At 35.5% G+C, this 14,589-nt stretch overlaps 3 protein-coding genes across 3 annotated transcripts; all 3 read right to left on the reverse strand.

Annotated features, from left to right (window-relative positions):
* Positions 1-6,983: 6,983 nt before the first annotated feature.
* LOC133326996 (uncharacterized) lies at positions 6,984-8,300 on the reverse strand. The gene is made up of 2 exons (XM_061535602.1): positions 8,162-8,300; positions 6,984-7,939 (listed from the first exon to the last, which is right to left on the reverse strand). The coding sequence occupies exons 1-2, from the start codon at positions 8,298-8,300 to the stop codon at positions 6,984-6,986; spliced, it is 1,095 nt and encodes a 364-aa protein (XP_061391586.1).
* An 887-nt stretch (positions 8,301-9,187) lies between these two features.
* LOC133326997 (uncharacterized) lies at positions 9,188-10,561 on the reverse strand. Its single transcript, XM_061535603.1, has 2 exons — positions 10,414-10,561; positions 9,188-10,104 (listed from the first exon to the last, which is right to left on the reverse strand). The coding sequence occupies exons 1-2, from the start codon at positions 10,559-10,561 to the stop codon at positions 9,188-9,190; spliced, it is 1,065 nt and encodes a 354-aa protein (XP_061391587.1).
* An 803-nt stretch (positions 10,562-11,364) lies between these two features.
* On the reverse strand, positions 11,365-12,563 carry LOC133326998 (uncharacterized). The gene is made up of 2 exons (XM_061535605.1): positions 12,428-12,563; positions 11,365-12,356 (listed from the first exon to the last, which is right to left on the reverse strand). The coding sequence occupies exons 1-2, from the start codon at positions 12,561-12,563 to the stop codon at positions 11,365-11,367; spliced, it is 1,128 nt and encodes a 375-aa protein (XP_061391589.1).
* Between the last annotated feature and the right edge of the window lie 2,026 nt (positions 12,564-14,589).

Genomic DNA, 14,589 nt, shown 5'->3' on the forward strand with positions numbered 1-14,589 from the left:
AAGTTGGAATCTTAAAATTTTATGCTAGCATCACTGTTCGGGTGTAGGACTGGAAGAAAGTTTTGAAAATTCGTACTAATATGTACTAAATTTGGTACAATTTAAATTTTGGGTGAACTAATAGATTTGGAATCCTCAAATTCTAAGTTATGGTCACTGTTTGGGTGTAAGATTGGGATATGTAGAAAGTTTTGGACATTTTTACTATTGTGTACAAAATGGTACCAAATGTTGTTTTAGCTGAACCGATAGAGCTGGAATGCTGAAATTTGGAAATAAGGTTACTGTTAGAGTGTAGGATTGTGGTATGGATTTAGTATTGGAAATTCATACTTATGGGTACTAAATTGTACTAAATTTCGTACAATTTGAATTTTGTGTGAAGTGATAGAGCTGGTATCCTGCAATTTGGAGTTATGATCATTGTTGGTATGTAGTACTGAGCTATGTAGAAAGTTCCGGAAATTCGTACTAATGTGTACTAAATGGTACCAAATTTATATTTGGGTGAACCGATAGAGCTGGATTCTTTAAATTTGATGTTAGAAACACTGTTGGGATGTAGGGTTTTGATTTGTAGAAAGTTTTGGAAATTCGTGCTAATCTGTACTAAATATGGTACAAATTACATTTTTGGTGAAACAATACAGCTGGAATCCTGAAATTTGGCCTTAGGGTTGCTGTTGGGATGTAGAATTAGCCTACGTAGAATATTTTGGACATTTATGCTATGTACAAAGTTTTTGGAAGTTTGTACTAAATGGTACCAAATTTGGATTTGGGTGAGCCGATAGAGCTGGAATCTTGAAATTTAATGGTAGGATCACTGTTGGAATGTAGGATTGGATGTTGTAAGAAGTTCGTACTAATGTGTATTAAATTTAGTACAATTTAAATTTTGGGTGAACCAATACAGCTGGAATCCTGAAATTTGGATTTAGGGTTACAGTTGGGGTTTTTTACTAATGTGTAGAAAATAGTAAAAATGTGGATTTGAGTGAACCAATAGAGCTAGAATCTTGAAATTTGAAGTTAGGATTACTGTTGGGTGTAGAATTGGGATATGTTGGAAGTTTTGGAAATGTGTACTAATTGCAATAAACTTGGTACAGTTTGGATTAAAAGCTAACCGATAGGGCTGGAATCCTGAATTAGCATTTGCTTAGTAACTTCCAAAAAAAAGGACTACATTTCGCAAATTTGTGGATCTCATATGAAACTACATAATCAAATATCCGATGTCATCCGACGTTTCCTAAACATATTTTCAATTGTTATTGACTACGAACTTAGCGATATTTTCGTTTATCGAACTTACCTATTAAATCGAAGCAATTAAAACAAAATGATGTCTAATTTCATTAGATTTCAGCGGTAATTCAAATATTTTTATTATAAAAAAAACTTAAAACTTATTTCAATAATTTTATAAATAAATTCCAAACGGTAAATATAAATCTTCACGACAAATTATTATAACTTGTCGATGTGGCAGCATTTATTGTGAATCGCTTACTTTGGAATGCATGACGTTGTGAATTACCACCATATTCTGAATTTGGTGCCGCTACTAATGGTGGCGGTACTGAAGTGGATATTGTCGGTACCAAAATATTCAACACTAAGTCACTCATACGTGCACGAAATTGTAAATCGTTCATTTTCTTCATTTGTGGCAAGAAACTGAAAAGAAAATTATAATCTGGATCGCCGTTATGATCGGTCGCGGAGCGTTGTATATCTTCACGCGTCGATTGCATTAGGTTGTGTTCTTCCTGCTCGAGATTCTCAAGAAAATGAACATTCTTTTCACTTCGTGATGTACTATGGCAGTCGTCTTTTTTGTTCGTAATGCCATTTGGAGTTACCGCACTACTTTCTTTTGGTATTATTGCCACTTTAATTGTCGGTGGTACTGGTAATGTCAAACGTGGTGTCGATGAGGATGTAATTGTTAAATTATTTACCAATTTTGTGGCATCACTAGACAATGATGACATTCGAGGCTTTAACGATGCCTTTGGTATATTATTAGTTATTTTTGTAGCTTCACTCTGTGGTACACTGATGACAGATATTGTAGCTGGTATACGTTGGAGATGTTGTTCGTTCAACATTGGCCTATGATAATCATTATTTTGTTTTTGAATATCTTCAAATTCTACATCAGCCATATCTCCATCCATTACACAGTCGTCATCTTCGAATTCCTCTATTGAATATATTTCATCGTCTCCAATACGTGTGGGCTCCACTTTTATTTCGGAAATGGCATGAGATTCTTCAAAATCATCTGTTGAATTGGTATTCTGATCCTGTTCAATTTCAATGCGGCTACGACGTTTACGCTTCTTGTCTCTTATAAAGCTGATATCTTTAAAATATACCCATTTACTTTCGTAATCTATGTTAGGATCATTGATGCCCATCCGCAAGTCACGAGCTTTACGTTGCTCGCAACGTTTAACCAAAGCACGATAAGAGTCGCGTAAATTCTTCCATTTACGTCGGCATTGTTCAACTGTTGTTCAACCACCGATTGTAGCGTAGCCATAACATCATCGCACACATGCACCAGAGATACCCAACATACAACCAATTGTATTGTCCATAGCAAAACAAACGATACGAAAGACGAACAGCACAAAAAAGAGAAGAGAGAATACAAACGTTGTCATTTAATGTACGTATATACATGCATACATATTTGTTGTTATTGTAACCGTCGTTGTTGATAAACAACGACGCATCTACTCAGGTAACGAAAAACAAAATAAGTTTATGTTTTGGATTTTTCTTTTACTCACCATCTTCAACGCCAAGAACTGCAGCTACTTCTTTCCATTGTCTACCAATTTCGTTATACGATTTGTTGTCCTCGTGATTTAAATCCCATAAAGCTGGTCTTACGCGTACTTCGTGAATCAAACGTTTGGCATCTATTTCGTTCGACATTTTTCGTTCAACTAATGTGCCATCGTTACTGCTGTTCGTCGTCTACCTACAGAGAACAATAAATGTACCAGCACAGCGAATTCAATGTAGATGGTAGAGAGCAAATGTAATCCATTCTCCTCGAATATAAATGCGTTCTCTCAGTATATTGTGCTTACGATTTTGTTGTTATTGTTGCACCACATTGGAAATTATAAACGATGAAGTTTCTGTTCTAAACTGGTTGCAAAAAAAAAAAACTGAAGCGAGTAAGCTATGTAATTTTGTGTGTACAGGAAATGAGAACATACAAGAAGAAGGGATAATGTTTTTACAATACGAACTCAATCTAGAAAGTCTGGCGAGAGAAACTATATTTTAGGATAATAAACAGTCATAATGTTTTTATATCTGTTGAATAAGTATTGAGATTTATATCTCTAGAAAAGTGCCGAATGTGCCCCAATTCACCAAAAATTAAAACATTTTAAAAACTGTTTTTGAAGAAATCGTAGCATGTACTTACCAACATTACTTTCCAAGAAAGTGACTTCGAATCAAATGATTTCAATTAAGACGTTATCATATATTTATTTTTCATTTAATATGTTTCTTTTTTGGGCGAGATCCAGACAAAAAAAATTGAATTTGTAATTCTTTTTTTAAAAATGCCTATACATAATTTTGTGGTCTTTCGATAAATTATATTAAAATCATATTAAATAAAATGTAAATGCTAAATATTATCCTTTGTCATAAGAAATTTAGAAATCCAAATTTCGGTTCCCCTTAAAATATATACAACTCCAATATTAAATTTTAAAAGAACTCAAGATCATTGTCAAGTTCGCTGTTTGAATTCTTCTCTGGTTTGTTGTAGATTCTGGTTGTACTGTAGTGGTATTACTATTACCACATTCCACTTTCACAACACTGGGTGCAGGTGTTAATGGTGGCGGTGCTGGAGAGTTATGTCGCGATATATTTGGTGCCAGGGTACTCAACACCAAATCACACATACGTCCACGAAATTGCAAATTTTGTAAATCTGTCATTTTCTTCATGTGTGGCAAAAAACTAACCAAGAAATTATAATCCGAATCTCCGATATGTGTCATGGCCCGACTAATATCACGTTTGGTCGATTTGATAAGTTTTTGTTCTTCTTTTTCAAGATCTTCGAGGAAATGAACTCGATCCTCACTACGTCCTTTGGGTGGACATTTACAGTCTCGTGGTTCCGCATCAACTCTGGACGGTGGATGGTGTTTACGTAAATTCGTTGGGTTTTCCACAGAACTATTCGAGAGATTTTGTTCTAGAGAATTGGTGAGCGACAGTGTGGCTGATAGACGTCTGGCAGCCTGAGGAGTGGCAATACTTTGAAATTCTTCAAATAACATATCGTTGACGGCATCGTCATCATCATCGTCGTTGCCACCACCAATAATGGCAATTCCACTCGCATTATTATCGTCATACTCGCCGCCAGCACGATGTACAGCATTTTCATTTAACCGATTTCGAGTTGTGGAATCCATTTGAAATTGCATGTCATCGCCTGTTGCCTCTTCGTCATTGGAACTTGTGTTTTCGTGTTCCCCAGCCGATGAATAATGCGGACGCTTACAATCGTTAATGAAACTCATCGGCTCAAAGTACACCCATTTACTGTTGTAGTTGGCATTCGGATCATACTCTCCCGTTAGTTTGTCTCTCTCCATACGACGTTCGGAACGCCGAACCTCTGCACGATAAGCGTCGCGTAAATTCTTCCATTTACGCTTGCATTGTTCGACTGTACTCAACAGCGGCGACGATGTCAACAAAAACAGCCACAACGAGAAATGGAGGCGAAATGAAGCAAAGGCAAATTTTATGTACAACAACAATTGGGCGAAATACATATATAAAAACAAGCAAAAGAGTGCAGGCAGTAAGGCATCCATGCAATGACCGAGGTATGAAAAAGAGATGAGCAAAAAGAAAAAAACATCAAATGTATAGCAGTGTGTGGTGTTAGGCAAATGTGTATAAAAAAATAACAGCAACAAATATATATTTTTTAAGCTGAAAGGATAGTCGGTATATGGTAACTCCATAAAAAAGTAGTCATTGAGATAAAATGATATATTTGTTATAGAAGGTCATTTTTCAATTGTTCGCCCCCTTCGAAAGAAATACATCAATATCAATTCATTATTCTCGAAGTTGATAGACCATATATCAAACCACCGACGTAGCCAGAGGGATGTCACGTCTAGGCAAGCAGACAAAGAAGTATAGTTTGCCGAACATTTGACGCTACATAGAATCTTATGAGTCTTCAATGATGCAACGTGTTTATAGGGCACTCACTAAATAGATTGAAGACTGCTGAAGAATGTAACTCCCGCATGATTCAATAATGTTCGGTTGTTATTTTAATCTGTTCTATGTTATTTTTCTGTTCTGTTCTATGTTATTTAATCTGCTCTGTTCCATATACTTCACTATGTTGAACATGGCAAGGAATACAATTTCCGATGAATTCTGGAATGACCGATGAAAATATATTGAAAGCATTTTATTCCACGAGGAACTGAAGTACCAAATTCAAGTTCAGTTGAAAATTCGTATAGTCTTGAAAATCCAATAGAACGGAACCTTTATAAAGAGATTATGTCTAAACCGATAGCTACTTTAATAAACCTAAAATCCTATATTGAAGTATTTTCGATTCACAAATTCGAGTGTAAACCTCAAAAAATACTTAAAATTTTTCGGGACCCATTGATTTTTTTTGCGGGGAAGTATTTTATAATCTGGAAATACAATGTATGTGAAGAATATATGTATCTATATAATTTATAGGAACAACGAATATTAGGAGGAAATAATAAATTCAATATACACTTCACGTGGCGAGAATCGGCAATGAGGGCTGCCAATTTACGACTGCCTTCTTATTACAACTTCCAATGTCCCAAAAACATTTTGTTTATTAGTGTTCTTTTTCTGTACTTATTAATCATTTTTTTTTTCATAATTTATTGTATTATGGAATTACCCATATACTGCATACTATATATTATGGTTTTAGTATAGACATAAATATACAAATATTATCATCAACCACTTACCATCGCTGCCAATAGCTGTGGAGACTTCCTTCCACAATTCCGGTATCGAATAACGCCATTTATTCGTCACGTTTCTGGTATCCCATAGAGCGGGCCGGGTTCGAACTTCATCAATTAAACGCGGTACATCCATTGCGTTTGATATTTTTCCTTGAACTGAACTTACATCTGCAAGTTGCATTCTCGTATATACATACAGATACGACGAACAATGTTGTGAGGCGGTGTGTTGTGGTGGCACAACATAAACGAAAACCAAAACGAAAATGTGTGTTATAGGGAAAACAAAATACGACGAAAGACGGCGAAATACTCTCGTATTCTCTCTCGCCCTCATTAAATGTTTCAACAGTTGTTTGTTTGTGTGTTTCGTTCGTGTTGTAACGAAATACCAAAAAGTCATTGACCAGAGATGGCAGAATGTCTGTTGGGCATGGCAGTAAATATAGAATTGAAGAAATGCGTGGCTATTAATGCTTACATGCAGTTATTTAACACCCACTAACATAACGTCGAATTCAGCGGAGTCGGACTTTATGTAACCCTACTAGGAAGTTTCAAAATGTTGGCCCAGAAGGAGCGGACCGACTGCATCCATGTTCAATCTTCATTTAATTTTGGTGAGAGTGGTACGATATGATTAAAAGTCGACTGCGACTGCTCCATATAAAAGGCGATTAATAAAAAATTTACTGGAAAACAGCTGAAAATCCTGGGTAATCACATTTATGAGCAGCGATGTTTACCACACCGAATCTTTTGTTAAATAAAGTGTCCTTTTTAGAAGTTCAAGGTTTTATTACAAAAATGTTAAATATGAAATTTTAGAAAAAACTAATTCAAAATTATTTTTATCCGGCCTTTAAGCGATAATCGAGTCTAATGGCAGGTATTCCTTAATCTATTAACAAGTGTGGTTGACTTCTCTTATGAGAATGACCTGGAACTAGTAGAGGTAGCTGCAAACACATCGTCTTTGTTATCCTCATCATCACTGTTGGCATTTTCAAATGAACTCGGCTGGTAATTGTCCCGAAGTTCGCCAGCCTCGTTTCTTGGTGTTTCTGGAAATGGCATTTCGGTTGGCATTGTGGACATTAAAATATTCAATACCAAATCACTCATGCGTGCACGAAATTGTATCTTTTGGAAATCGTTCATTTGTTTCACTTGTGGCAAGAAACTGACAAGAAAATTATAATCAGGATCCTGGCTTTGATTTGTAGTCGTTGACATTTGTTGTTGTATCAGTTTTAGAACATTGTGAATATCTTTGAGCAGATTTTCATTTTGTGACGAACAATTGCAATCCTTTTTGTTGGCATTACTGGTAGTGCCCGTCTGAGTGGAGGTTTCGTTGTTCATAGCCGTATTGATTCTAATGCTTTCAGCTGTTCGTTTTGCAGTATTGCTAGAAACTGATTTTGGTGTCGCTGATATACTCCGTCTAAATTCGTCTTCAGGTATGAATAAATTTTTAAATTGTTCCGTTGATATTTGGTCATTACCATCATCATCATCGTCGTCAAATTCCTCATACTCCTCATAATGACCACCTTCCATTTCACGATAATCACCTGCCGAGAAAATTTCATAATCATCACGTTCTTCAGTTGCTTGTAGTTCACCATTTGATTGCGATTCATTGAAACTGTCTTGTGAATTGGTGTGCTGGGCTCGATGTATTTTCTGACGACCACAGCGTGTACGTTTATTGTTCCTGATAAAGCTTAGTTCTTTATAGTAAGTCCATTTAATTTCATATTGAATTTTGGGGTTATAAACACCCAAGACCTTATCTCGTTTTATGCGATTTTCATAGCGTCTCAACAAAGCACGATAGGTATCTCGTAAGTTTCCCCATTTGCGTCGACATTGGCGGACTAAACGAAGTGTAGCGCCACCAAACAAACACACACGAGTTGAGAGAAACAGTCATGCCATAACAAGCATTCACACACACAATTATCCACACCACAAAAAAGAAAAAATGAGGCGAATTGATTTACACTTTGCTTGGCTGTTCGTGTCAATATGCTGTATACAAGTTTGTCTTCAATACAGATAACGAATATCGGCAATTTTGTTATGTGTGTACAACTTACCATCAACCCCCACAGCCTCTGCTGCTTCCTTCCATTGTTTTTCAGTTATTTTAGACGAGTGTCTACGTTGTACATCCCATAAAACCGGTCGAATACGTACTTCATCGATTAGGCGCCTGACTTCTGTGTCGTTCCACATTTCTTATTAAACTAATGTCAAATCGTTATCGTTGTTCGTTGATATGTACCGACAAATGCAAAACAAAAATAAACACGGCGAATAACTAACTGTCGTATGACATACACACACACTGAGAGGGAGAGAATACCTTCCACTGTTATTTCTCATAGTTCTCTACCCTTAGTTATGCACACTACCTTATAATAGATGCTATACTAATTTGGTTATTCCGTTAGCAACACCTCGCAACAATCGTCGTGACTACCAGTATAATAAAGATGATCAGAATGAAACAGTGAACAAATTATTAAATACCTGTAGATTTTAATAGCGGGTCGGTTTCAAAATGTTCGTACGTCTGTTGAAACCCCAATTAAGTTGGCAATATTGAACATTAAAAATTTGTTATCACTCCTATAATGGTATTGATGATATATATCGATCAATGGTTTGATTTAGCCTCCCTTACAACGGTATTTCCATTGTTCGTGGGACTATTAGTACATTTTCAAATATTCTCAGAATTTATTTTAAGTGCACAGAATTTTTTGTTTAAGTGCACAATTCAAAACTGCACATTAAAGATCATTACTTTAATTTTTTTGAATTTAGATATACAGATAATATCGAAAGTTTAAAAATGGTGTAATTTTTATGCTGTGATTTCAGAAATAATTACAAGTGTTGTTTGTGCAGTTAAGTCAAAACTTCGATTGATTTAATAGCTGTGAGGCGTTGTAAAGGGCTCGTTTATGATTAAAATTGTCATAAAATATTGACTGGGGTAGATTTATACCTACAAATGTGTTCATCCCGGTTGAAATATTCAAATAAACGATTACATTTCAATAAGTATTGAATATTTTATTAAAAACAAAAATAATATCCGCATACAATATTAAACATTATGAAAAATAATTAGAACTGGTGGAAGTAGCTGCATTTAAGACGGTGTTATTATTTTCATTCATTTCATGATTATACAAATAATTATGTTCGGCTATTGACATTCGAGTATTAGATACATGCCCTGCCGTCGTCGGCACCAAAATGTTCAACATCAAATCACTCATGCGCGCACGAAATTGTAGATTTTGGAAATCGTTCATTTTCTTCATTTGTGGCAGAAAACTAACCAAGAAATTATAATCAGAATCGCCAATATGATTTGTAGCACGCTTCATATCATCTTGTGTGGATTTCATTAGATTGTGTTCTTCTTGTTCAAGATTTTCCAAGAAATGGACATTTTGTTCACTCCTCGAGCCGCATTTACAATTTTTGGTGGTGCTATTATTATTAGCACTGGTCGTCTGATGGGTGGTCGGATTTTTTGTTGTACCAACGTTAATATCAGTCATATTTGTATGTTCTCTGGGATCGGGAATAAGCGGTCTTGATGTGGGTATATCCCTAAATTCTTGTTCCGGCAACGATATACTTTGAAACTCTTCTGGTAAAATATCCAAATTATCAAAATCATCTTCATCATCATCCTCAATTTCTATTCCATCATAATGTTCATCCGTTTCATTGTCATCATGATAATCGGTAAATTCTTCAGCCGAATATATTCCATCTTCTGCAATTTGTGTGGGCTCAATTTTAATTTCCGAAACGTCATTTAATTGTGATTCATTAAGATCATTTTGTAATCCGTCATTTTGTTCGGCATTTAATTCACGGCGACTTCGACGTTTACGTTTATTGTCTCGTATAAAGTGTAGATCCTTGTAGTAAATCCATTTGCTATCGTAATCAATTTGTGGATCATAAACACCCATGTTTTTATCGGTTTGTTTGCGAATTTCTGAACGTCTCACTAAGGCGCGATAAGCATCTCGCAAATTTTTCCATTTGCGCCGACATTGCTCAACTGAACCGGGTGTAGCGTGATCGAAAGAACAACAATACAACCATAACACAGCAAACAAGTTGTAGCCATTAAAACAGCGATATGAAAAGAGAAAGAGAGAAACAGAGCGAATTCATAACGTATTGTTGTTGTTGTTGATTTCAGTTGTGTATACCAGATAATGGTGATATTGTTTGTATGTTTTTGTGTGTCTTTTTTTTGTGAACTTAACCTTTCAAATTTTAACGAATAAGTCTTTGTTGTTTGTGTACTTACCATCTTCGACGCCAAGAGCTGTTGCCACTTCTTTCCACTGCTTGCCGACCGTTTTATATGATTTGTTGTGAACGTGTTTTAAATCCCACAATGCAGGCCTGATGCGTACTTCGTAAATCAACTGCTTAGCATCTATTTCGTTCGACATGTTTCGCTCAACTAAAGCCAATTCGTTATTGTTATTCGTTGTATATGCCCACACAGACATTTAGACAACGAAGTTGGCGAGACAAGAATACGTACGAAGAGAATACGTTCCACGAGTTTTTATCAACTCTCGGTGTATACTTGTTGTTGATTAATAGAAAAAAAGTGTTACCACAATAATTTGTTAGTGTCGATTGTGGGGACGCGTATGGTAAATTAAGACCAAAGACCATAACTAATAAAAATCTGATTTACCAGAAATAAGAATATATGTTTTGTATATTCAAATAAAATTTTGAAAAAAAAAAAATTTTAAAAAATTTCCAAGTAATATTTATGAAACACAAAATTTGATTTTTTATTAAATGAATTGTTGTCAACAGATAACAGACAGTTCTGGAACGTGTAATTTTTGGGAAATGTGGTTTTCAAGAGAATAAACCAAGCATTTGTGAAGAAGTCGATTTTGCGAATTTGTCAAAGATCAAAGTTTACTTCGACTTTTAGACTTTTCAATACAAAAAGTCGATTAATCGATTTACTTATCCCTAATCATAATATTAAAAAATGGATTGGACCATTACATGGTGGATATGTCATAACATTAATGGATATGCTGTTATATTTTTTGTGTGAATACTAATTATGACCAAATTCTTCAATGTTTTAAGTTTTTCATTTATTTTATGTTTTAAAGATATGTCAGTCGTTCTATATTTACAATGTGACAATAGTAAAGTAAAAAAGATTCTTAAATAACTAAAATTTTAGTCTAACAATATTCTTAATTGATAATTTGTTCCCTTATCTACGATTTGTACGACTGACCAAGTGTGGATTTGGTGTTAGCGTTGGTAGTGTTTGGTTACCGGCTGCAACGCCATTTGTTGTTGATGGTGGTATAAAAATATTCAATATCAATTGTGACATTTGCGAGCGGAATTGTAAATTTTGCAAATCATCCATTCTTTTCATGTGTGGCAAAAAACTCATGAGAAAATTGCGATCAGGATCTTCGGCGCCATGATGAGGGGTGGACGCAGTCGAACTCATATCATCTTGTGTGCATTTTATTAGTTTCTCTTCCTCCTTTTCAAGGTTCTTAAGGAAATGAATTCGCTGCTGCTGTTGTTGCTGATCGTGTTGTTGTGAGAGCGCTGCAGCTGATTCGTTTTTGTTGGTATTATCCGTCAGTGGTGACGACGGTGGTTGATTAGCACAGGAATTTTTTGGTACAATTTTGACTTGTATTGCAGCTGGTAAATTAAAGGTAGTTAGACCTTTTTGTATGCTTTTACTAGCTGGCGGCGTTGTTGTTGTTGCTGTTTTAATTTCTTGAAAAGTAGGTAGACAATTTTCAATGTCACTATACATTGTTGTATTTGTTTCTCGCGAGGTATTACTTTCGTCTATTAAATTCGTGGTAGTGTCTTCAAATTCTTGTTTTATAGCTAACAACTCATGTAAATTATCGCTGTCATCCAAATCAAAATCGACTTCTTTTATAGAATACATTCCATCATCTGTCATAACATTCTCCGCATCCATACTATTACTGGAAGAATTATTTTTGGACCTGGCATCTTTGTCCGAAACACCGTCATTAGCAGATTTTTTCAAACGAACAAATTCTCTAATAAAACTCATTTCATTCAAATAGACCCAATTACTAATATAAGTTTTATTGGGTTCATATACACCTAACGATTTGGATTTCTCTTTTTGACGTTCGGCATTGTTGAGACAGGCGCGATAAGTGTCACGTAAATTTTTCCATTTTCGCCGGCATTCGTCAACTAAAAAATATGAGAATAAATAATTGTTAACATTTACGTTGTAATACTAAAATTATCCTTTATCTACTCACCATTAGCAATTTGAAGTGCTTTGGCGATATCCTTCCACTGTTTTGTTATTGTTGCATGACATTTGTATTTCACATGGTTGGCATCCCACAAAACCGGTCGTGAACGTACTTCGTTGATCAGGCGTCGCACATCCATATCGCTTGCTTGTTATCGCTCAACTAAAGACGCTCCATTAGTCCGCTTATTTTCTCTACCTAGCCGGTAGAGCACAGGAAGAGACAAGGGATGGGCAAACGAAGAGAGAGAGAGAACTCTCTTCTGTTTTGAATACACACCAAGAGAGTGGTGTGCTAGGCATATTTGTTGATCCTTGTTTGTTTGGAATCCAAACTTTGGAATTTCATTGCGTTCTCTCTCTCTCTCTGGATGCCTGTAGAACAGAGTTGAACAGAATTAAATAAAGAGTAAATGTGTGGGAGCGGAACTGAGAGAACATCAACAAAAACGACTGACGTAAAGAGAAAGAAAGAGAATACATGGTTAGCCATCACCGCTATCGTACTATTTTGTGCATTAGTGCTGTAGAACAGTGCTGCCAGTTAAATTTCATGAAAAATCGTCAATTTTTCAGAAAAAAATCGGCATAATCGGCATTTGTATTTTTAAAAATCGGCAGCATATAATTTATAAATAAATTCATATTTTTTTGGTTTATAACAAATCAATATTGTTTATTACATTAAAAAAAGATAACAAATTCAATTCTGTATAAAAAAATAACATAAAAGATTAATTTTTCTACAAAAAAATGTAGATTTTTTTTTAATATAGTAATTATTATGTACACTAGTGAGATCTTTCTTTCGTGTGCGCACTTTTTATTCGTTTATTTTTAATTTTGCCTTATTCGATGTAAAATGTAAACTAGTGCTGACAATTCTGACAAAAATGCAGATATATAAGCCATTGAAAACGGCTGCGGCGAGTCGCCGATAGTTATAATGATTTAAAGCTGCCAAATTATATATGTTTGTATGGTAACGCCGTATTAAATTAAAAAGTTAGGCAATTTTTGTCGATTGTTGAAATATCGGCAATTCTGAGGCAAAAATCGGATAATCGGCATTTTCCATTTTTAGAGTGAAAAATCGTCAAAATGCCGATAAATCGGCAAATATGGCAGCCCTGCTGTAGAATGGAAAGAATTCGGAGCATGCCAATCCTAAGGAGAAATCTTCTTGTTGTTTAGAGTGGAATTTCCAAACAAGCTGCTCTCTACCTGACACTGTTTTTTGCCAAATTTGTCCGTGAAAAGAGGAAGAAACATAGTATGCGCTATGTTATTATTTATCCATGTTTTGAAGCGAATTCGTTCTCTCGGACTTGTAATTACCATTGATGTGTTGACAACAGCGACGGAAGGTACAGTTGAAATATAGCCGATTTGCTTGAAAAGCGTGCTTAAACTCCACAATATATTGAATAATGGGTGGTACGTTTATATGAGACCCACCCCGAATCTTTAGTTAATGAGAATTCAAAAAGAAATCAGGATGTGCAGCCCAAATATTTGTAACGCCGCGAAATATTGGTCCTAGACCAACCTTCAAGTATACCGAAAAGCATGCTTAAACTCCGCAATAAATTGAATAATGGGTAGTACGTTTATATGAGACCCACCCCCAAACTTTAGTTTATGAGAATTCAAAAAGAAATCAAGATGTGCAACCCAAATGTTTGTAACGCCGCGAAATATTGGTCCTAGACCAACCTTCAAGTATACCGATCGTCATATCTCGACGTCTGTCCATTATAATTTGTAAACACAATACAGGCCACAGTTATGGACCTATATTCACGAAATTTTGCATGTAGAATGGGTTCTGGCCAATGAAGACCCTTATTGTTTTTGTAAAAGATCGGTTAATATTTAGGGGATGAAATGGACCAAAAACTTAATTTTTTTTCGCTCCAGAGGCCGCAATTATGGCCCAAACACCGCGATTTTTTGCATGGAGAAGGGATCGGGCCAAAGAATAAGCATGCCTGTTTTGATAAAGATCAGTTAATACTTAGCGGGTCAAATGGACCCTTACTATTCAGTAACCCATTACCACACTAGAGAGCGGAAATATAGCGCTGATCGCTTTGAAATTTTCCATAAGATTCGAAGTATGGTCAAGGACAACGCCTATACTTTTCGGTGATGGTCAGATAATAA

This window comes from Musca vetustissima, unplaced genomic scaffold, assembly GCF_032173495.1.
Source record: "Musca vetustissima isolate MV318-11 ecotype Yass unplaced genomic scaffold, APGP_CSIRO_Mvet_v1 utg14546, whole genome shotgun sequence".
Taxonomy (NCBI): Eukaryota; Metazoa; Arthropoda; class Insecta; order Diptera; family Muscidae; genus Musca; species Musca vetustissima.